The sequence below is a fragment of the Phoca vitulina genome, unplaced genomic scaffold, assembly GCF_004348235.1.
Source record: "Phoca vitulina isolate PV1807 unplaced genomic scaffold, GSC_HSeal_1.0 scaffold33, whole genome shotgun sequence".
NCBI classification, from domain to species: domain Eukaryota; kingdom Metazoa; phylum Chordata; class Mammalia; order Carnivora; family Phocidae; genus Phoca; species Phoca vitulina.
Window position 1 is genome coordinate 14059230 of NW_022589736.1, and position 24098 is coordinate 14083327.

The 24098-nt window shown below is 44.4% G+C and overlaps 1 protein-coding gene across 3 annotated transcripts in view; it reads left to right on the forward strand.

Moving 5' to 3' along the window:
- The window catches only part of CAMK1D (calcium/calmodulin dependent protein kinase ID), a 420413-nt gene that overhangs the window by 102759 nt on the left and 293556 nt on the right, over window positions 1–24098 (forward strand). The window contains exon 1 of one of the 3 annotated variants that reach the window (XM_032425564.1): window positions 10131–10242. The exons of the other annotated variants lie outside the window; for them this stretch is intronic. Coding sequence (XP_032281455.1) covers window positions 10163–10242 — 80 coding nt within the window. The 5' untranslated portion in view covers window positions 10131–10162. Of the gene's footprint in view, window positions 1–10130; window positions 10243–24098 lie in introns of those variants that run through there. 3 annotated transcript variants of the gene reach the window in all.

A 24098-nucleotide genomic window follows, 5' to 3' on the forward strand; every position in this document is an offset into this window, starting at 1 on the left:
GATCGAGCCCCGCATTGGGCTCTCTGATCGGCAGGGAGCCTACTTCTTCCTCTCCCTCTGCCTCCCCCCCGCCCCCATGCTTTATTCACTGCTGGAAAGATGATGGCTAGACTCATTTCCCATCACCTAGCTGATCAGTGGCAAAGCCAGGGTCGAGAGCTTATGGAGTGTGCCTAGACTCTTGACCCAGCGCTCTTTCTATAACCCTATGATGCTTTCACCTGAACCTCTCTCCTTACTGCTCTCAGTGACATTCACATGAAAATGACTTGTCTTCTTGCATTTCAGCCTCGACTGTTTATTTAAGTTGTTTTGCCAACCCAGCTATGTGGAGGGGAGCCTTGCGTGTCTTGACTGCTTGCTCCCCCCACCCTCCAATCTGAGAATGTAAAGCTAGTTCTGGGAAGGAGAGTTTGTGACATCAGTGCTGGCTGCAGGGGCTTCTGTCCCACTTTACCTGGCGTTCCTCTTAAAGCAGTAGTTTGGATGTAGAGAATAAGGTCATCTTAGAACACAAGGTGTATCAGTGTGCTAGGACCACCGTAACAAAGGACCACCAACCAGGGAGCTGAATGACAGAAATGTATTATGTCGAAGCTCTGGAGGCTGCAAGTCCCGATTAAATCAAGGTGCTGGTAGCACAGTTCTTTCTGAGGGCTGTGAGCGAGGGATCTGTTCCAGGCCTCTCTCTTTGGCTCCAGGTGTCTCTCTTTTCCCTGTGTCTCTTGGCATCATCTCCCCTCTATGTGTTGTCTGTTTGTCCAAATTTTCCTTTTATAAAAGGATATTAGACATGCAGGATTAGGGCCCCCCCTAACTTGATTACCTCAATAAAGACCTCGTCTCCAAATAAGGTTACATTCTAAAATACTGGGGGTTAGGACTTCAGCATATGCGTTTTGAAGGCACACAATTCAACTCATAATGGAAGGCATTTCCTGATTGGCAGGTCTTGGTAAGGCACCTCAGTGGCCCAAGCTTGACCTGGTCCAATATGCTTTCCATAACATTGTACTCTCTGATTTATTGAGACTCCATTTAGATACAGTTTCTGTAAAAAGTGACAAGACAAATCTTTGAAATGTTGGGGAAAAATCTGGATTTTACTGGACCACTTGGCAAGTATGCTGACCACCTAACGATGCATCAGTAACATTTGCTTGGGGGTCAGGGTGGAGGGAAGTAAACACATTCATTGGGTGGTTATGATTTTCATGCTTGAGCCAATGGGGTTTGGAAGAATCTCCTATCTTGTTTTTAAGTGTCTCACCTGCTCAGACCTAATCCCAGTTGTTCTATGGTCATTGATAGTGAACTTACCATTGGAATGGTATTTTTATAAATGGTGTCAATTAAATTTCTTAGGTAGTGAAGAAATCACACTCTCAGGGAATGAATGCAGAATCAGATTAAAGAAACCACTACCAACATAAATCGACGAGGAATTTATAAGTACATCCAAATCCTCATGGAGGAAAGATTAGTTATGTGTTGTAGTCTAGAATAGTGCCCCTGACACCAACCTGTTTGTATACCTGTCTTAAGTTACTCATTTTATATGGGATGGGTTCAAGTGGATTGAGGCTATACTTGTCTTTTGCTAGAAGCCCCTCTCCACCCCTGAGCCCTTGAAGGACAAATGGAAAATGCATGTTGTTTTAAAATGTGGGAATTGCAATTTGGGGACAGTGAGGGGAAATATGGTGGTGAGAATAATTGAAGGGATATTATAGGGGATTTAACCTTGGACTTGAGACCTGGGTTAAGGTTATTACCTTCAGCACAGTGCTTGTGGAGAGGGAAATACAGGCTTGCTGGTGGTCTCCAGGGAGAGCTATAAAGTGCCCAGCAAGATGGAGGTATCTCAGGACTGGCAGGTGTCAAGTCAGTACTGACAAGACAAATCTCAGCCATTTATAGTACAGTACCTCAGATGAAGGTAAATACTAGAAGCAGCTTGCAGCTTAAATTCTGTTAAAGAACCAGATTATCTAGGGTGGATTATCTATGGGGAATGTTGCATCCTGGGCTAGCTTCGCTCGGTATATTTTTGGCATGCAGCTTATTTTTGAACCATTTTTTCTTCTTAGCTGGTTTGTGTTAGGGAATACATGCTAATTTCTAACAGGAGAGCCTCTCTCTTTCTCTCTCTCACATACATTATATTGGAAAGTCACAGACAGGAAGGGAAGTCTGCTGCCTCCTTGCCCTCCCTCCCCCCCCCCCCCCCGCCCACCGACGCCTAGTGTGTCACAAAGCCAGATATTTTTGTGTTCACTTTCGTATTCACTGTTGCCTTGGATTTTCTTGTGACTCTTCATTGGTTTGGTTGGGTCAGAACTGACTATCTCACTGTTTTGAATTTGAGATCCAGTAATAAAACCAACTGTAAACATAAACTAGAAATCTGTCAGGTAAGAGGAGCTTGGAGGTAGAATTGCTATTTCAGGTGAAAATCTTCTTACTTAGAATTAAAAGAACCACTGTCAAAATCCTTCAGTGGGAAAAAAAAAAAGTCAACTATGCCATTTATAAGAAAGGAAAATGCCTTTGACTTGTTTGCTGCCACAGGGTTCCCAGATGCGGACCAATAGTTGTTTCTTCTTCGATCTGTACATAAGACCTTCTAATAGGGCAGGACATAACAATGACATTAATTTTAGTGACTGTGTAGAATGAGCTAAATGTTATCAAGGAATATTTCTGATTAGTTCAAACAATAATATGCCTTTTTTTTTTTTTTTAAAGATTTTATTTATTTGAGAGAGAGAGAATGAGAGAGAGCACATGAGAGGGGTTAGGGTAAGAGGGAGAAGCAGACTCCCTGCCGAGCAGGGAGCCCGATGCGGGACTCGATCCAGGGACTCCAGGATCATGACCTGAGCCGAAGGCAGTTGCTTAGCCAACTGAGCCACCCAGGTGCCCAATAATATGCCTTTTTCAATTTCCAAGATACTTCTCCTTTTTTTTTAGATTTATTTATTTATTTCAGAGAGAGAGGGTGCAAGTGGGGGGAGGGGCAGGGAGAGAGGGAGACAAGCAGACTCCCCGCTGGGCTCAGAGTCCAACTTCGGGCTCCATCTCAGGACCCTCAGATCATGACCTGAGCTAAAATCAAGAGTCAGATGCTCAACTGAGCCACCCAGGTGACCCCCAAGGTACTTCTTTTAATGGGTCCGTTCTTCCCAGTTTAAAAAAAATTACTTATCTTAATTTTGAAACTCAAAGACATTTTTTCCAGTGAAGGCAGCAAAATATTTCGCTCTCTAAGATATGCAGAATGCCAGAATGGTTCATTTGGGTATATTGCTCATTCAAGGTTTTATGTCCTTGGGAAAGCTGAGGAACAAACACTTACACAATTTTGAAAGGATGAAAACATTCCAATGTGTTATGCTAGTAGAATAAAGAAAGAATGCACAAGGGGATTTATTGTATTATCTGCAAAGGATTTAATGATGTGAAATGTTTAAAAATTGGAAATATATACTTACCTACTGTAGGAAAAACTTTTTTTTCCTGAAACATTCTTTTAAATGTATGTTTTCTTAAATATCCCTTTGTTCTCTAAGGGATGTGGACAAGTGTCTTAGTAAATTACTTTGGTTGTTAATGTCTTTATGAAGTTCATGTCCAGTTTTAAAACTTTAGATTCTTACCCTTTAATGATTGTATCAGTTATGAGTAAGATTGGCTGCAAGTCATAGAAAGCTATAGATAACTATGAGTCAAACAGGATAAGGGCTGTTCCTCTTGCACAAGTCCTGGTGGGTGGTCTAGGGCTCACGTGGTTCTTCCTGGTGTCAGGGACCCAGGCTCCGTCTAGCTTGTTGCTCCGCATTGTGTGGCCTTAATCTCAGGGTATGAAATTGGGACGGCCTTACTCCAGGCAGTGGAATGGAAGAAGGGACAGAGAGATAGGGGCAAAAGGCATGTGTGAACTGTCCAGAGTTGAGACAGTGGTCATGCCTAATTGCAAAGGAGGATGGGAAATGGAGTCTCCAATGTGTGGTGTGTGGGTCTAGCTGGAAATCAGGGGCTTTCTCCCCAAAGAAGAAAGAGAGCATAGCTAGTGGGGAATGGTTAGCAGTCTCTGCTGCAGTCACAGACTTTAGCTACATTATAGTGGAATCAATCCATTAATGACACTTGAAAACAAGTTGAATTTCTTTTTACGGTTGTTATGGGCTTACATTCTTTTAGCTCTAAGATTTGGTTTGCCCCCATGTATCAAGACCTGAGGTAAACATTGTTTGTTTAAAATGACAAAATGCACTTATTCACACTTTATTTATTTTTATTTATTTATTTATTTATTTATTTATTTAAAAAAGATTTTATTTATTTATTTGACAGAGAGAGACAGTGAGAGAGGGAACACAAGCAGGGGGAGTGGGAGAGGGAGAAGCAGGCTTCCCACTGAGCAGGGAGCCCGATGCGGGGCTTGATCCCAGGACCCTGGGATCATGACCTGAGCCGAAGGCAGACACTTAACGACTGAGCCACCCAGACACCCCTATTTATTTTTATTTTAAAGATTTTATTTATGTATTTGACAGAGAGAGACACAGCGAGAAAGGGAACACAAGCAGGAGGAGTGGGAGAGGGAGAAGCAGACTCTCCGCTGAGCAGGGAGTCTGATGTAGGACTCGATCCCAGGACCCTGGGATCATGACCTGAGCTGAAGGCAAATTCTTAACAATTGAGCCACCCAGGCGCCCCTTATTCACACTTTAATACATTTTATTTAAAATTTTTATTACCTGTACCTCAAATGACTGGGGCTGAAAAGTACACAATAATTCACAAAAGCCTAGTTTATGAAAATCGATTAAACTTAAGCCTACAAATTGGTAAGGAAGTACGAGTTAGGTGATTGGAGTGGAAAGTACCAAGGCCAGAAGCAAGTGATGAAGGACATGGCATTATTTGAGTGGGGGTGGGGAAGGGCTGGAGGCAAGAAAGAGGATGGGGTAAGAGGAGGCGGTGATGGTGGAGGAAAGCCAGACAGATGTGATGCCTTGAGAACCTAGGCCTCAGTGCCATGACAGCCCAGACAGACTGGTGGAACTGATGTGCCCCATGGCCCAAATCTTAGAGTGTTGGTATCTGGTGCCAATAGGACAAAAGAAAAGAAGACTTCTGAGTTATCCAGGTGGGGAAGGCCTTATGTAGGCCAGGGTAGGTGGGTTTGGGTAACAGAGTTCTCCAGGAGCTCCTTGGCTGAGATATGACTAAACTCCAGAACCACTGATGTACCCAATTTCCAATTGGCATAAAACCTGGCTTCTGAAACAAGGGACCATTTCCAGAAGCATTGAGTTAATGCCCATGTTTGGATGTCTCCAAAAGAGGCTTGGCAACAGAAAAGAGACTCTGGCTTCCAGATTGGAGATGGGTGGTGAGGAACGAGGGGGAAGGTGTCCTTCAAGGTGGACAGGGGATGATGGGAAACTGGCTGATCTTAAGACTACGAGCTGATCTTGGGATTTAGAGAACATCAAAATCATTGTCGTCTGAACATCCTTTTTCACTCTACAACTTGTTGGGGTGCCTTCAGTCCTGGGCAGTCCCATGTTCAGGAAAGCCTTGAAGAGGAGCAATGATGGTGTTGCCTGGGCGTTTATGCCGAAGCCTTTTCTTCCATGGAATGTCATCTAAGTTAAGAATTTCTGCCAGTTTTCACAATAGAATTCAGGTGGCAGATATTCACACACACTTCTAGCAGTGGATACGTTAATACATTGATTGTGCATGACTTGCCTTGGGTCCTACCTGAAATCTACTTTTTTGGCCTCCGGACCTGTGTTTTTTTTTGTGTGTGTCCATATCAAACTTAGTGCTTTAATACCATTTATCTTATTGATTAGTGAGCCATGAGGGATGGAAAGGGTATGGGGTAAGTAAAAGCTTCCTGGGTGGTTTTTCCTTATATTGTCTTTTTTATCAGTCTCAGTCCTTAGAGCTTCCCGGATGAGGCCACTTAGGGTGACCAGGATCTTGGCTAAGATGTGGATGGATGATTCCGGGTCTTGTTTCATGGCCCAGAGACTATATCTTTTTTCTCGTTCTGATAAGCACTGTTCTGCTTTATCTTTCCTGCCCACAATCCATATCTGCATGCATATTTCATGATTTTCTTACCTTCCAGTTGCTTCTGAGAAAAAAATCAAATGAAAAAAGAAGGACATGGGAGTGCCAAAGCAGAAGTAAACACTTTCATGTAGCTGGCCCTGGGCCATTAGGATCAATTTTCCCCCCCAAATCTGAATCCCTCCCCAGGAGACTCTGCCTAGGGGGTGGCACACATAGGGTTTTATGACAGGATTTGTCTGAAACAACACAAATAAGGGCTGTTTTTCTCCTCTCTTCAACAGATGGGCTTGAAATGGGGAGATTTTCACCTTAGAGCAGACCAAGAAGAGCAGAGCATAGAATCATTGGTGGATCATCTGCTACTTAGCTGTGAGGTTTTGAGAAAGCTCTTTTATGGGGTGTTGATGCGAGTCAGCAGCCCCATTACCTGCCAGGGTGTCTCTGCCAAAACCTTGTGTACAGTTCCAGAACCCCTAACAGATGTACTGGAACGGACTGACCTTGTCCCCGGTCCAGTGGAGGAGAAGGAATCATAGGAAGAAGAACCCTCTGTGGGTCATTTGATGAGGCCATGGCAGAAGTGGGATGCCCAGAGAGGGTGTGGTTTTGGCTGTGCGGATGATCAAGAAGGGGAAGAAAGCTCTGCACCTTCTTCCTTGCCCTCCTGGGGCAGAATCATTCGGTGCGTGTACCTGTCCCAGGCTGGACTTACCTGCTTTTAGACCTCGCTGGGGACAGAGACACACGAGGCCCAGTGTGAATCTGCTCTGGAGGGGACAGGAACCAGCAGCGGGAGCCTTCTTCTTGTAGGACTGGAGGAACCTTTGCTGTCACCATCCCTGTTGGGGTGACCGGTCTTTCTAGTGATGGAGAATATACCTAGGATATAGCAGAAAAGACTGGGCTTTGAGGTCTGGTACCACCCTTCGCCTTGTGACTTCAGGCAATTCATTGTATTTTCTGGACCTCCATTTGGAGAGGATCATCTGTCAAAAGTGGCTTTGACATTCTGCTACTTTATCAGCTCAGCGATGTTTCTTTTAGAAGACATCAAGGTCTGAAGGGACTTAGCATGAAGTACAGTGCTGTACTTTGCACCTAACATCTGGTTGATGAGCAACCACATTGTCGAATTCTCTGGCTCCTACAAAGACGAGGAATTTGTACTGTTATTGAAAGCCTACTACGTAAAGACTTTCACACAGTTGCCTCCGTTAAGCCTCACATAACCTTCTGTGGTTGGCAGTCTGTTTCTCCTTTTACAGATGAGGAAAGTGGAGCTCCCAGAGGCAGCTCGCCAGCAACGTCTGGGCTCATAATGGATGTATCTGGCATCCAGATCTGTGCCCACCTGCTTGCCAAGCCCTTCTCTCTTTGCCGCCATGGTTTCTCAGCTCACAGCCATTCTGCTTATGCAGCAATGAAGGAAAGTGCAGGGAAAATGGAAATATGGCCGTCCCACCTTACCTGGGTAGTAGCAATTTCCTGTTTATTTTAGTTCATAATTTTTTCTATAAATAGTGCTCGGGGTGGGGGGGATTACTCATTCTTCAAACTTTTGCTGAGCCCTACTAATTCAAATCACTATCTCCTGGCTGAAATTCACTAAGGGGAGCAGTGATTCAGAAATCTGGTTCTCGTCTATAATATAGTAAAGGACATGGGGGACTTTCTGTATGTTCAGCTGTTGGTTTACCTGGAGATACAGGTTCCCCTGTGCTAAATGCTTTCCTGTGCCCTTGTCCTGCTGTGTGCCAACTTGTGTATTCATTCATGTATTTGTTTATGCCAGCAGGAATTTACCGTCCTGTACTTGGTGCTGGGAAGGAAATAAAAATCAATAAATAACGTGGACCCTGTTCTCCAGGAGCTCATGGTTTATTTAAAGAGATAAGTGTATTTTGGGGCACCTGGGTGGCTCAGTTGGTTGAGTGTCCAACTCTTGGTTTTGACTCGGGTCACGATCTTGGGGTCCTGGGATTGAGCCCCGCATCGGACTCCAGGCTTGGTGGGGAGTCTGCCTGGGGACTCTAGCTCTCCCTCTGCCCCTCCCCCCTAAAATAAATAAATAGATCTTTAAAAAAAAGGAGAGATAAGTGTATCCAGTCATTCTCAACTGGGGGAGATTTTGCACCCCACCCCAGGGACATTTAGCAATGTCTGGAGACATTTGGGGGTTGCCCAGGCTTCTCCTGGTGTCTAGTGGGTAGAGACCAGGGATGCTGCTAAGCATCCTACAGTGCACAGGCGGGCCCCCACAACAAGGAACGGTCCAACCCAAATGTCAGTGGTGCTGAGATCGAGAAACCCTGGTGTCCCAAGGGTGCATTCCCAAAGCCGTGTGGTGCTATGGGGGCAGCGTGTGATCTTTGCTGAGGTGAGTGATACCGATATGACCCCTGTGGCAGAGAGCCACCTGCACTGAAGGCACTGGGGACGACTCCAGGGAGGCTGCACTGACCTGGAAGTGGAACAGCATTTAGGCTGCTGGAAGAAGGAAGGGCAGCAGGAGTGACCAGGGCTCAGAGGCAGGGGTGAGTGTGCAGTAAGGAGGACAGTAGGAAGACCTGTGTGGGTAGAGGCTCCGTGTCGGGGGCGGGGGGAGTGGAGAGTGGGACTATAAAGTGATGAGGTGCAGGGGGGGTGTGGGCCAGAGTACCGCCCTGGTGGACAAGGGAGGTTTTTCTGACAGTGGTGGGTGAAACTCGTGGCAGAAAGGCTCGTCTGAAGGAAGGAGACTCTGAAAGGGAGAAAGGAGTGCATTGCAGCAGATGGAAAAACAGATGGTAATATGCTCTGAAAGTTGGAAGGAACACTGGCCTGGTCCTCAGTTTACCCTAAGAGCACTGGGTGCAGGCAGATTAACGTCTTGGGTCACGGGCTCAGCAGAGGTGATCTTTCTTGGGAGGCCTTGTCCTAAGCATTATTGCAGCCACCGCATTCCGTCCTCTGGATGCCGTCATGAGCGGCACCGTCCTGCAGCTGCCTTGCACAGAGGAGGAGGTCGACCCCGAGAAGTTCAGCAGGAGCCCAAGGAAGGGGCCGAGCAGGCTTTAATCTGAGCAGGCTGACGCCAGGACACTTGCCCTGTAGCAGTAGCCTCGGCCTCAGTCCCACATGGCGGCAGCCTGTGCTACCAGAGGCCAACCAGCAAATCAGAGGGCGTCGTGAAGGAGGAACGTGCAGGACTGCAGGCCTGGCTGACGCTTGGAGATCTGTGCGTGCCTGAGGTCCCGTGAGGGCGGTGCGTTTCCTCCTTTCCTCCTTGGAGCCCATCTTTACTGCAGGAGGGAATGGGCTTTGCCAGCCTTTTATTCTTCCATAATGTGAGCATCTCCGCCTTCCCGCCCTCGGTGCAGGCTTCGTCAGTCCTGCACGGTTGCCCATCCTGCCGTCCTGTGTGTGTATTAATGCGCATGCGGGGGTGTGTGTGTGTGCGCCTATGTGTATGTGTTTGCGTATGAATGTGTATGTGTGGGTGTGCATGCATATACGTGTGTATGTGTGTGTGCCCGTGTGGGCATGCATGTATGCATGTGTGCGCACACATGTGGGTATGCATGTGTGTATGAGTGCGCATGTGTATGTGTGCATTTGTGCCCATGTGAGTATGCATATGTATCTGTGTGCGGGTGTGCCCATACCTGTCTGTGCACACGTGTGTGCGTGCATGTGTGTGTGCATGTGCTGTTGGGGTCACGGGAGGGGCTCTTGCTTCTCTCCCTGCCTGTGTAGCCAGGTGGCTGCATATAATATATTTAAATACATTCAATGAGATGCGTGAACCAAAAACAACTCCTGAGAGCTGGTTTACAGCAGAGTAGCAGGTCCCTCTCGGCGTGTGTCACCACCGTCTGGCAGCCTGGGCTACTTTTAACAATGGAGGAGGGGCGGGCAAGGGAAGGCGGCTGGGCAGAAGGGAGAGGAGAGAAAGGGGCATCGGGGGGAGAGAAGGGGCGTTGGCAGCAGTGGGCTGATGGGGAGGCGGGCGTGTGTGTGCATGCTTGTGCGTGCGTGCGTGCATGCATGTCTGTGCATATATGTGCGCACACACGTGCATGCGTGCATGTGTGTGGGCCCGTTTGTGAGTGGAGGTCTTACTGTGAGACAGGAAGCTCAAGCAAGGCCAGGCTGGCTCCGCCCTTGGTGAGTAGATGCATTTGATGGAGGATTAACTGAGAGAGATGTTTTCGTTTTGTGCTTCCTAACCAGTCTTACCTCCTTTCCTCTGCTGGTGGGCCAGCCTTTCAGAGTTGGGTCTGGGGACTCCTGCAGGGTAGTCTGTAGGATGGAAGCTTGTATTAGAATATTTTCTCTTGGAGTCCTGCTTTGGAGAGATGTTAGAGTCACCAGGTTTAAAAGGCCTGGTTCCTAAGCAGGCAAGACACGGACCTGAGAATCGACGGTGTTTCTCAAGGAGCCTTGGACTTGCTGTCTGAGGGTTTCCGGCTGGCTCTGCTATGGAAAAATATCCCACAGGTGTCCCTGGTTTCCTGTGTTCGCTGAGGCCTGTCTCTCTGGCAGAGGCCTGGAGTGTATCAACCGGAGTCAGAAAGGCTGGGTGTGCGGTCCTCTGGGAATAAGTCCTGTCAAAGGGCCTGGTGGCCACTCTGTCCCCTTCTCCTAATCCCTCCCAGGAGGTGGCTGCTGTCCTAGCTTTTCCTCCGAGTTCTGCCGTGCACAGCCTTGGGTTACCGCTGACCCTGTCCTGAGGAGTGGGCCCCGTTTCTTGGAGGCAGGACGGCAGCGACCCTGGGCAGGACATTTCTGTCGAGGGCAGCGAAGGGGCATGTGGGGAGCCCGGGCTTTCACCTCCTTCTGCTTCCGACGGGCGCCAGGGCAGCCGTGGACCCTTAGTCTCGGTGTGTTGCTGCTCCTCTGGACAGATGTTTATTTTCAAGGTGTTTTATGATCATTATTACTTCCATCCTGTCCCGATGGGCGCAAAAGCGGTGAGAGTGTAGCAAGGCCTAGTGGAAAGAGGTGTATGGTGGCCATGGAAACTTGACGGCAGTGTTGGCCGCCTGCAGGGCGTGTCTCTGGGCGTAAGAGCAGGTGGACTCCTCAGAGTCTTCAGGCAATGAACATGTTTGCAAGGACAGAGCTTCTGAACCTCTTTTCTCTCAAGGGTGCTAGGGAAATGGACATTCTTCTGTACAACCCAGGGTGGGTCAGGCCTACGGAGACCCTTAGGTCTGCTCTGGAATGTTAAAGGCAATAAAAGTGGGGTGTAGAAAGCTTCTGGAAGGTGGATCAGAAGCTTCCAAATGTTGCAGTGCCAGTGAAGAGTAACCTCTGCTTCCTGGAGGGGACTCCCTGACCGAGTGGTCCATCCGGCCACTTCCCTTCCACTGAAGGAGTTTAAGCTCTGTTCTTCACAAGCTCTGTCCATCGTTTATTGCTTATTCAGCATGATTGCACAACCAAGAATAAATAATAGTGAGAGCAAATGGGCCAGCTCTAGTGTCTGTTTTATGAGAATTTAATTGCGCTTCTCCTGGCAAAGTTGGATCTCGTCTTTGCTTTGTGGTTTTATCACTGTTTGGTCTTCATTAAAGGGCTGCTCAGATGGAACCAGTGATTTCAGACAGGTGCCTACCTCTTCCTCCTTCTCCGCTCTAGCCCCCGACACATCACATGTATGTGAAAATCTGTCATTTCTCCCCAAAGCAGGGGCACCCCAGAATTCATTCTTTTGTAGGAGAGTCATAGGTTAGAAGAATGGGGAATCTAGGAGGGTTCCAGGCTCTACCACATGCTAAATGAGTGAGGACTGGCAAGTCACTTCACTCCCCAAACCTTTATTTTCTCCTCTGTATGATGGGTGTAGTATGCTTGTCTGGCTTGCTTCCGGAGGCTTCTGTGAGCATCAGAAGAGATAATGTGTGAGTCAGTGTTGGGAAGCATGATTCTCGACAGACTGTGAAAGAGTAAATGGAAGGACTCAGGCTCTTTCTCTCATGCTCACCCAGTGCTTGGTACCACTGAGCACTAGGGTGGGACCCTGTCTCCTTCGGGTCACATTATATCCTTAGTTCCTAGCAACAGTGCTCATGGAATGTTTTGGGGGCAAGACAACAGTCTTTTTAATATTCCTTATACAAATGCAGAGCTGGGAACATTTTTCAAATTAACTACACTAATTAATAGAGGAGTTGATTTATTGGGTTGTTACAATGCTGAGCGCCTCACTAAAAATTTTAAGGGTAGCAAAAGAATTGAAACTGGGATCTCAAAGAGTTAGCTGCACCCCATGTTTAGCTGCACCCCATGTTTAGCTGCGATATTCACAATAGCCAAGATGTGGAAACAATCCAAATGTCCATCAGCAGATGAACAGGTCAAGAAAAATGTGGTAGACACATACAACGGAATATGATTCAGCCTTAATAAAGAAGGAAATCCTGCCATTTGTGACAACCTGGATGAACCTAGAGGACATTATGCTAAGCCAGTCACAGATAGACAAATACTGCACGATTCTACTTTGCATGAGGTATTCAAAATAGTCAAACTCACAGAATCTGAGAATAGGATGGTGGTTGCCGGGGCCTGGGGGGAGGGGGAGATGGGAATTGTTTCTCGGTGGGCATAGAGTTTTAGTTATGCAGATGAAGAAGTGCTAGAGATCCACAGTGCAGCTGAGTTCCTGTAGTTCACCATATGGTACTGAACATTTTCATTATGTTAAAAGGATGGATCTCATGTGAAGTGTGCTTACAAAAAAACAAAACAAAACCAAAAAAAAAAAAAAAAAAGCCAACCACCCCAAAACACAAGGGGAGGAAAAGTCTTTCCATCATACCAATCTGGCCCAATAATGTGATACTAAATATGCTCCTTGTATTATTTGTAAAAAAAATTTTTTTTAAAAGAAAAACTGTTTTCTGAAGGATGAGTTTCTGAAGGATTTTGAAAACTTTACAACTCCTGCTTGAATACACCTTACTGTCTACGAGAAGGCTACAACCTGGATTTTTCTGGCAACCCTACTTCCCCATGATTCTTCCTTCTGATGGGTAGTGTGTGTAATCCATTCCTGAAGCTGGCAAACACAGGAGAGAAAACAAGGAGGCTGAGAAAGCCCCAGAAGGAGCAGACCAGGGGAAGGAAATAGGGTTTCCTAGATCAGCTCAGCTGCTATCTGTCTGCTACGGGTGGTAGCTTTGAGGATTCTGGCCTTAGCAACCAGGGATGCCCAGCCTCTGTGAGGTGCCTCTTCTCTTCTGAATTTCTATTAATCAGATGGGGAGTGCTTAAGCTCGCTGAGATAAGAGGTATCTCAACTTCCGGTTTCTGTGGCTGGAGTGATTTCCCACTAAAATCAGGAAATCTAGGAGGGACAGGGGAGCGGGCACTAGAGGAGATGGATTCAAGCCCCCCAGCTGCTTTGATTTCTGTAGCTTGCTGGCCAAGGGGCACCCATAGGAAAGGAAGCTTTTTCAAATTTATACCAAGGTATTCTGTGTAGGCTGGTGACACCCTGAGAATCCACTTTCTAGAAAGTGGCTGACCAGGTCCCCCTTGACTCACGTTGTTTACTCTCAACTGGGCCTTTATTGCAATTCCTGATTCTTTTCTTTATCTCTTATTGATTCCCTTCTGCATCTCCACATAACTAATTCATCTGTCCTGTCTCCAGTGGTGGCTCATTTTGATCCTTCCTTCCTGTGAATGTAGATGCTTCTTAAGATTGTGTTCTAGAAGTGCACCGCCCCCCTTTATACCATCCGTCTTCACCTCTTCTGTTCCCCAGGGTTCACCCATAATGTCGAGGCTGAATTGTTCTTAGGCCTCAGAATTTCCTAGGGAGCTTGCAAAATGCAGAGTCCTGGGTCCTGTGTCCAGCTTGTCTGATTCAGTAGGCCTGGGGTAGGATTGAGACATTTGCATTTTTAATGTGCATCCCAAGACACTTGGAGAAATAGCCCTAGGATGATGAATCCCAGACTCCAGTCTCTGGTTTGCTGCCCACTCTCAGTGAGAAATCCTCATTTCCTGCTCTATGCTGGCTATTGCCCTCTGTAGGTTTCTTTGATACCTCAGACTGATCCTTCCAAAAGTAAACACATCATTATTTGCGATAGCCAAAAGATGGAAACACCCCAGATGTCCCCTGACAGATGAATGGATGAGCAAAGCGTGGTAATCCATACAGGGGAATATTATTCAGTCTTAAAAAGGAAGGGAATTCTGATCCACGGTATGACATGGATGAACCTTGAGGATGTTATGCAGAATGAAAGAAATCAGCCAGACACAGAAGGACAAATACTGTGTGATTCTGCTGAGAGGAGGTATCTGGAGCAGTCAAATTCACGGAGACAGAAAGTACAGTGGTGGCTGTCAGGGGAGGCAGGGAGGAGGGAAGTGGGGAGTTAGTGTGTAATGGGGACAGAGTTTCCGTTTGGGGGGATGAGAAAGTTCTGGAGATGGATGGTGGTGACGGGTGCACAGCACTGTGAGTGTCCTCAATGCCACTGACCTGAACACTTAAAAATGGGTATGATGATAGCTTTTATGTCATATTTATATATATTTTACCACAGTGGAAAAAAGCAAACACATCAATCCCCTTCTCTTCTACCTTCCCTCCTCAACTCTCATCTTGAGGTCCATATTTGGTTGATAGAACTTTAATAAAGCTGGGAGGATTGGCTTGGGGAACCCACTTGACTTAGTTTCTGTGTTTAAGCCAAAGCAATGAAAAAAAAAAAGGGAATGTCCTCTGTCCTTTGACTCTCCTTAAGATTGTGAAGGAAAATGAGTTTATAAGCAACATCAGCACCTCTGGAAAACTGCTTCCCCCGACCTGGAGGATGGGGCAGGCAAGTTCTCATGATGTAGGAAATCATCTGCGCGGGGAGGGGGGGGGGGGGACACACACAGGCTGTGACCATCACCTCTTATTAAATCTTCTGAGATACAGGAAGGCATCTCAGAAGAGGAAGCGGCACGTGCCAAAATTCAGAGGCTGGAGAGAGCCTTCATTTGGGTAATTGCACATCTTTCCTTTTAGCAGCTAATCATGGGAAGGGCCCCAGGCCAGACGCATCACCTGCCTTTAGTGAGTGTGCCCTCGTGACCTGAGCTCTGGTACACCACAGCCATTTCCTGACCTGGAATCCTGCTCTTGGAGGAAAAATGATTAGAGACCAGTATTTGACCAAACCAGTGTTGTGTTTTCATCACATGAGTGAGCCGTGGATCCTCAGCTTCCTTTCGATGTGAATTTGCATGTTTTGACATGGATGGGGCGATGGGTCTTTCAGAACTTTGAGGTTTTAGAGTGTGACATCTCAGTGATCCTTGTTTAAAAACAGGATCTAGCAAAGGGAGGGAGGACATGCTCTTAGACTTTCAAATGGATTCCAAGTTGTGGGCAAATAAAAACCTGAAGGTAAATTCAAACTCTAGCCCGCAGCACCCGTGTGCCCTGGGGGCCTTAGCTCACAGGGCTGCGCTTCTCAGTTCTAGATAGTTTGGGAAGCTGTGTCGGCTTTTTGAAACCTTTTCCAAAGCTGTCTGAAGATCTAATGTAATCATTTCTTCCCCACCCACCCACCCCCGCCCCAAAGTACTCCTTCATTGACAAGCATGTCTGAGAATCTCGAATGTTCTGTCACTAAGGTGGCCACACACAGGGGTGCAGCAGAATCGGACCCTTTGCCAAGAAGAGTGTGGTCCTGGTTCTTATGCTCGTGCAGCCTCGGGGACCACGCAGTAAATTCAGTCCTTCTCCAGAGTCACCAATGACATGAAATTTCATTCTGGTCACCCCTGAATGAATCAGAGGAGTGCCTTCCGCAGAATGCAGTGGGGACACAAATGTACAAGCGTGGCATTTTCTGGCTTTCTCTGCATCCCTTCTGCAGGGAAGATGGTGGAAATGAATGCAAATGAATGCAGACTGGTGGCCCTGATGTGTACACCACTGATTTCTCATTCTTGAAGGCAGTCCCTGCACTCTGATGAGAAACGGGGTGCAGAGGAGGTAAGGGGTCTGGCAGTTAGGCTTTGCAAAAGAGCTGGCTTCTGAAGCAGAAGGGTTTGACCTTCACTTTTCATCTCTTCAACACTTCCAGTGTGCGTGATTTTAGCGTGCAGCCGGTGGTCTGCTTTGTCACACATAGGCTCAAGTTTCTCTTCACCGGTATCTGCCCTGTCTCCCAAATTCAGTGCTGTAGGTGGTAGCGGATCTAGGTTTTGGAATTGAGCATCTCCTTTCCTTGGGTTTTATGGATCATTGCTGCAATGCTGTATATAGGCAGCTCAGGTATTTATTACCTAGTAGGGCCTAAAGACTAGTGGTTTTCATTTGTGGATGCAAATTGGAATCTCCTGGGGGGAACTTTTCAAAAAATACACATCCCTGGGCCCTATTCCAATCCAGCTGGATCGGAATCTCTGGGTGGTGCCTAGACATCCGTATTTTTATTTTATTTATTTTTTAAATTTTATTTATTTTTTGGACAGAGAGAGAGAGAACACAAACAGGGGGAGTGGCAGGCAGAGGGAGAGGGAGAAGCAGGCTTCCCGCTGAGCAGGGAGCCTAATGTGGGGCTCGATCCCAGGACCCTGGGATCATGACCTGAGCCGAAGGTAGATGCTTAACCGACTGAGCCACCCAGGCGCCCCGACATCGGTATTTTTAAAAAGCAACTTTTTGGCTGATTCACATGTGCGACAGAATCCAGACCCTGGGGCCATACAGAAGGATGGACACAGAGACTTGATCCCACCACACAGATCGTAAGAATGGGCTGTCCATAATTTCTCACCAAGCCAGCAGCATCTCTGAGCAGTGGGGGGCAGCATATGCAACCTACGAGTGTGGAGATCCCCAGTCCGTGCTATTCACAAGCTGCAGGAGTTCACTCCAGGTATATGTGTTATTTCTCAGTTTCCTCATCTGTGAGATGGGTATAATGGTCCCTACCCTGTGTTCCTCACTGGGCTGTTGGAAAGGAGCTAAATGAAATCATTCATGTATGGGAAAGCACACTGAGAAATATAAGGAAGCACTTTGCTAGAGGAAGCTATCATTATTCCCTGGCATATTTCAGTGTAATAAAAAGCCCAACACACTGTAACTCTGTCTAAAGCCTTAGCATATGGCTTGAGTGCAAATAAGTATCAATATATGTCCACTCATCAAAATGTTTATAACAACCCTTTCTAAAAGATGCACAGGGATGGATAGAGCCGGATACCTTGGTGGTTCAGCTGGGATCAGTCAGGTCTCAAAAAGGCAGTGCCTTAACCTGTCTGGTTTCAGACCACCTGCTCTACCAAAAGCCCACTGTTTTGGCACCTGCGCATAGGGAGCTCTGGTGCTCGTTACTGGAGGTGTAATTAAATAGAGCATGCATTTATTTTGACAAATACAGCTTCATTTTGGCTTCCTGGATTTAGACTCCTTGGTTGCCACTGTGGTTTTGTTTTTCTCCTTTCCAGTTGCCCCTTTGTTGATGTCTTTGAGTCTGGAAGTGGGTGTGATGCAGTGGACAGACCATCTCTGTGTTTTGTTAAACCCGGGAGAAAGGTTGTGTTTATGAAAGCACACTAAAGCTCATCTGGGCCTTTGCTTGTTTCTGAGGGAAAATTTTTCATGGTTCAGGTGATTTCAGTGTGCTCAAAGAGCGCAGGGGAAAAACAAGCAAACCGTGTGTGTCTGATGTTGACAATTCCCATAATAGAAGGACCAAGGTGAACACACTTTAACTGCTTCGTCTCTTTTCTTCTCAATGGAGTCAACAGCACTGACCTCAGAGCGTACAGTTAGGATTGTGTTAACCCCATCACGAGTAGCAAGGGTTTGGATTTACTGCCCGGTCCAGTCCCAGACCAGAACAGGAAATTCTGATGGGGACTCATGATCATCTGTGCCCCAATCGAGTGTTTCTGTTTCTTTTGCTGGCTTCATTGACTGGCCTTTAATTTTTTTTTTTTTTTGTCTCTCCAAGGTCTTTTTCCCGGCCTTTCCGAATGCTCTCTTGTATACAAGAGGACAGCGAGTGGAATAACTGGACTCGGGCAGCCTCCGGGAAGGCATTATGTCAGGCTTTGGAGTTCTTGGGATGGGACAGACATAAATCATGTGAGCCTCTGCAGAAGGAGGCAACATTATTGCAAATGCGTGGGCCTTCTGGCTTTCAGCGCTAACCCGCTAGTTAATCAAGTCATTATGAGATACAACAGGCCCAGCAAGGAAGGCCTATTAGGAAGATGTGAGCTTCTTGAAGGCAGGGCCTGGGGCCTCTTCATAGAAAGTGGCTCATAAATGTTTGGTGAACTGACCACGCCTTGTTCTCTATTTAAAGTGAAATCTCAGAGTATGAAAGCCCAAGTGATGGATGGGGCCGGATCTCCACATTTGTCTCTGTGTTTAAATCAAACATTTGTTCATCTCTTAGTGTACCCGACTGCAGTGCTGGGCTGTGCTTGATTCTAATAGCGTTATAAATTACACCTTCCCCACAAAGGCGTTTGTCACGGTGCTGTCCTAGAGAGAACAGTTTCCCTGGCTTATTACAGTGGGGTAAGGACATAATGGATCCCAAAGTGCTTTTTAGCTGGAGAGCGGTACAGAAATACTAGGGTTTCACTAATGCTGATACTCATTACAGTTATTTGATCAGACTGTTCTCATTAGGAGGCAAGAGGGGGATATAACACATTATGGTTTATTAGCACAGGGGTAACCCTACACACACATATGTTGCTTACGTTCAGCACACTGTTCATGATTATGCAAATTTTGCAATAATTTAGGTCCACCTTGGGCCACACCTGGAGCGTTTGCATCAATAAACAAAAACTTATGAAAAAAATTAATAACTTCCCTTCAATTCTCGTCTGCCATATGCTAGATGCTGAGCTGCGGGCTCCCACTATCTCATTTAATTCCCACACTGACACAGTGAGGTAAGGGTGTCGTTTCCTTTTTACAGATAAGAAAACTGAAGCGACTTACTTCAAGTCCTGTAGGAAGTATGTGGGGCAGGCAGGATTTCAAGTCATAGGTCGGTCTTGCTTTCAAGTCTGTACTATTAGTAATTATGTTTTAATAATAATTTAGTTCAGTTGGCTCCCTAGCATGGAATGAACAAAGAGTACTAGACCAAGCTGGGCTTCAGTCAAAGCAGGCTTGTAACTTGAGGGAAGAAGCTTCATTATTTATTTTTCCCACCCAGTAGGAGGTGCCTAATACAGGGCCTGGTGCATAGCCAGTGCTATGCATTTATCCCTGTACGTTTATACACCCTTTTAAAAAAATGCTTTTTTTGACTTTTATACGGTAAAAATCACCGTTTTGGTGTATAGTTCTATGAGTTTTGACACGTGCAGAGAATCATTTAATTAGCACCACAATCAAGATGCAGAACATTTCCATAACACCCCCCCCCCCAAATTCCCTTGTGCTGCCCCTTTGTAGTCAGATACCCCCCTCCGGCCCTAATCCTTGGCAACCGAGTTCTCTTTCTCTGTAGGTTTTCTTTGTCATAATGTAATACAAATGGGATCCTACAGTATGTAGCCTTCGGAGTCTGGCTTCTTTCTCTCAGCACAATGCATTTGAGAATCATAGGGGTTGTTGCATGTATTAGTAATTTGCTAGTTTTTATTTCTGAGTATCATGCTGTTGTATGATGTCCAATAGTCTGAGCCATCCAACAGTGGAAGGACTTTTGGGTTGTTTCCAGTTTAGGCGACTATGAATATGGCTGTTATAAGCATTTGCATGTAGGTTTTTGTGTCAATATATGTTTTAATTTATCTTGGGCAAATAGCTGAGAGTGGATTGCTGGGTGATAAGGTAAGTATATGTTTAACTTTATCAGAAACCGCTAAGCTGTTTTCCAAAGTGTCTGTACCATTTCGTAGTTCAAGTGTATGATGCTTCTAATTGCTCTGTCTTCTTGGTATCTCTTGGTATTGCCAGGTTTAAAAAAAATTAGCCATCCTCATAGTCATGTAGAGGTATCTCGCTGTACTTTACAGTTCCCTAATAACTAATGATTTTGAGCATCTTTTCATGTGCTCATTTGCTAGCTGTCATGTTTGTAAATCTTTTACTCATTTCCAAAAAAATTGGGTTGTTTTTCTTATCATTGATCTTTAAGAGTTCTTTATATATTTTGGATACAATCTTTTTGCCAGTTTTATTTCCGAGTATTTTCTCTCAGTCTGTGGGTTTTCTTTTCACCCTCTTTTTTTGTTTTAAAGATTTTATTTACTTATTTGACAGAGAGAGAGAGAGCACAAGCAAGGGGAGTGGCAGGCAGAGGGAGAGGGAGAAACAGGCTCCCCGTGGAGTAGGGAGCCCAATGTGGGGCTCGATCCCAGGACCCTGGGATCATGACCAGAGCCGAAGGCAGTTGCTTAACCAACTGAGTCACCCAGGCGCCCCATCTTTTCACCCTCTTAAGAGCAGAAGTTTTTAATTTTGATGAAGTCCAATATTCCAGTGTTTTCTTTTCTGGGATTGTGCTCCTACTGTCATAGCTAAGAACTCTTGGACTAAACCAAGATCACAAAGATTTTCTTGTACAGTTTTATAGTTTTGTGGTTCACTTCAACATAGATGATCCATTTTGAATTAATTTTTGTTTAAGGTAGGAGTTGTGTGTTGCCGTTTTTCTTTCTGCATAGGGCTTATCCTGATAATATTTGTTCAAAAGACTATTCTTTCTGCCTTGCACCTTCGTCGAAAGTTAACTGACCATATTTGTGTGGGTCTATTGATAGACTAAGTATCTGTGTCACTGATTTTTGTGTTAATCCTTTTGCCGGGACCACACCACACTGTCTTGATTATTGTGGTTTTATACTAAATCTTGAAATCAGGTAGTGAGTCCTCCAATTTTTTTTGTTTATTGTTCAGAATGTTTTTAGTTATTATATTTCCTTTACCTTTCCATATACATTTTAGAATTATTTTGTCAATTTCCACAAAAAACCTACTGGTATTTGGATTGGGATTGCATTGAATCTGTAGATCAATTTGGGAAAAAACTAAATTCTAAATAATGTTAATCTTCCAATCTATGAACATCATCTGCCTCTGCGTCTATTTAGATTTTCTCAATTCTTTCATCAATGTTTTGTATTTTTCAGTATACAGATCTTACACAATTTTGTTGTCTTTGTACCTAAGTGTTTCATTTTTTAGGCAGCTATTGTAAATGGTATTATTTTTAATTTTTTTATTGTCAATTTTTCATTGTTAATATGTAGAAATATAGTTGCTTTTTTACATATTGAGCTTGAATCCTGTGATCTTGGCTAAATTCATTTAGTAGTTCCAGATACTTTTTTTGTAATAGATTCTATGGGATTTTCTACCTGAACAATCATGTCATCTACAAATGGAGGTAGATATATTTCTTTCTTTTCAATCTGTGCCCCTTTGTCTTGCTTTATTGCACTTGCTTGGGTGTTCAGTATGATGTTTAATAGGAGATAGGAGTGGTGAGATCTGACGTCCTTGACTTGGTTCTGACCTTAGGGGAAAAACGTTCAGGCTTCCACCTTTAAGTATGATATTAGCTATAGGGTTTTTATAGATGCTCTTTATTGGGTTAAGGAAGTTCTATTTTAAGTTTGCTGAAGTTGTTATTGTTACTCTTTTAAATCATGAATGGATATTTGGATTTTGCCACTTTTTCTGCATCTATTGAGATGATCATGTAGTTTTCCTGCTTTAGTCTGTTAAAATGTGGATTAAATTGATTTTCAAAAGTTGAAACAGCTTTGTATTCTTGGAATATATACCACTTGATTATGGTATATTATGCTTGGTATATATGGCTAGATTCAATTTGCTAATAGTTTGTTGAGGATTTTTGTGTCTGTGCTCATGAAATTTATTGTTACCATTTTATAACATTGTATAACTGGTTTTGATACCAGAGAAACCCTTGACTCATAAAATGAGTTGGAAAGTGTTTCCTTCTCTTCATTTTTCTGGAAAGGATTATGTAGAATTGGTATTATTTCTTCCTTAGGTATTTGGTAGAAATCACCAGTGAAACTGGTCCTTCAATTTTGTTTTTTGGAAGGATTTTAACTATGAATTCAATTTTCTTATAGCTATAGGAGTATGTTCAGGTTCTCTGTTTCTTCTTGAGTGATAGTTTTTATTTAAAGGAATTGGTCAATTCCATCTAAGCCAGTCATCAATAAAATAAGGCCCACAGGCCAGCCATTTATTCTTGTAAATGAAGTTCTATTAGAATATAGCCTATTTATTTACTTAATGTCCATGGCTACTTTGCCCTATAATAGCAGAGTAGAGTAATTATGACAGAGACCAAATGGCCAACAAGCTTTAAATATTTACTGACTGTCCATTTACAAAAAAGTTTGCTCACACCTAGTCTGAGTTGTCACATACACAGGCTGGATTGTTTATAATATTCTTTTATTAGCCCATTAATGTTTATAGGGTCTGTAGTGTTATCTCTTCATTCATTCTCGATATTAGTAATTTGTATTCTCTCTTTTTTCCCCTTGGCCAGCCTGGCTAGAAATTTATCAATTTTATAGATCTTTTTAAAGAACCAGCTTTTGGTTCAACTGATTTTTCTCTTTTGTTTTTCTGTTTTCAATTTCATCAATTCTTGCTCTTATCCTTATATATTCCTTCCTTATGCCAAATTTGGGTTTAATTTGCTCTTATTTTTCTAGTTTCTTGAAGTGAAATCTTAGATTATTGCCTTGAAATCTTATTTCTTTTTAAAAATTTTTTAAGAGATTTATTTATTTATTTTAGAAAGAGAGCATGTGAGCAGGGGGAGGGACAGATGGAGAGGGAGAGAAGCAGACTCCCCACTGAGCGCAGAGCCTGACTTGGGTCTGATCCCATGACCTTGAGATCATGACCTGAGCCGAAACCAAGAGTTGAATGTCTAACCAATTGAACCACCCAGGCACCCTGAGATCTTTCTTATTTCTAATACAAGTGTTTAATAGTATATATTACTCTCTAATCCGTATGTCACAAATTTTCGGTATGTTGTATTTTTGTGTTAATCAGTTCATTTTCTAATTTGTCTCTTTTTGACTCCTGGGTTATTTAGAAGCATGTTCTTTACTTTCTAAGTATTTGGGAATTTTCTATATAATCTGATATTGATTTCTGATTGAATTCCTTTATAGCTGGATCATATACTTTGTATGATTTTAATTCTTTAAAAACTTTAGGGTTGGGCACCTGGGTGGCTCAGTCGTTAAGCGTCTGCCTTCGGCTCAGGTCATGATCCCAGGGTCCTGGGATCGAGCCCCGCATCGGGCTCCCCGCTCCGTGGGAAGCCTGCTTCTCCCTCTCCCACTCCCCCGCTTGTGTTCCCTCTGTTGCTATGTCTCTCTGTCGAATAAATAAATAGAAAAATCTTTTAAAAACTTTAGGGTTTGTTTCATGATCCACAATGTAGTGTATTTTGGTGAATATTGCATGTGCACTTGAAAAGACTGTGTGTTCTGCTGTTGGTGGGTACAGTGTTCTATAAATGACAATTGGTCAAAAAATTTGATAGTATTATTCAGGACTTCTATATCCTTGCTGATTTTCTGTGTACTTGTTCTGTTGATTACTTAGAGAGGACTGTTTATGTACCTATCCTAGTATAACATTGAATTTGTTCTATTTTTTCCTTTCAGTTTTAAAATTTTTCTTCATGTAGTGTGAAGCCCTGTTTTTAGATACATACACATTTAATATTGTTATTTCTTCTTAGTGAGTTTATTCTTTTACCCTTATGTAACAATCCTCTTTGTTCCTTATTGTCCTTGTTCTGAAGTTTATTTTGTCTGGTGTTAATAAACAGCTTTCTTTTGGTTGGTGTTTCCATAGTACATCTTTTCCCATCCCTTTAATTTGACCCTATCTATATCTTTATCTTTATATTTTTAGGTGTTTCCTGTAGACAGCATATACTTAGGTCTTGGTTTTTTATACAGTCTTACCATCTCTGTCTTTTAATTGGTTTGTTTGGATC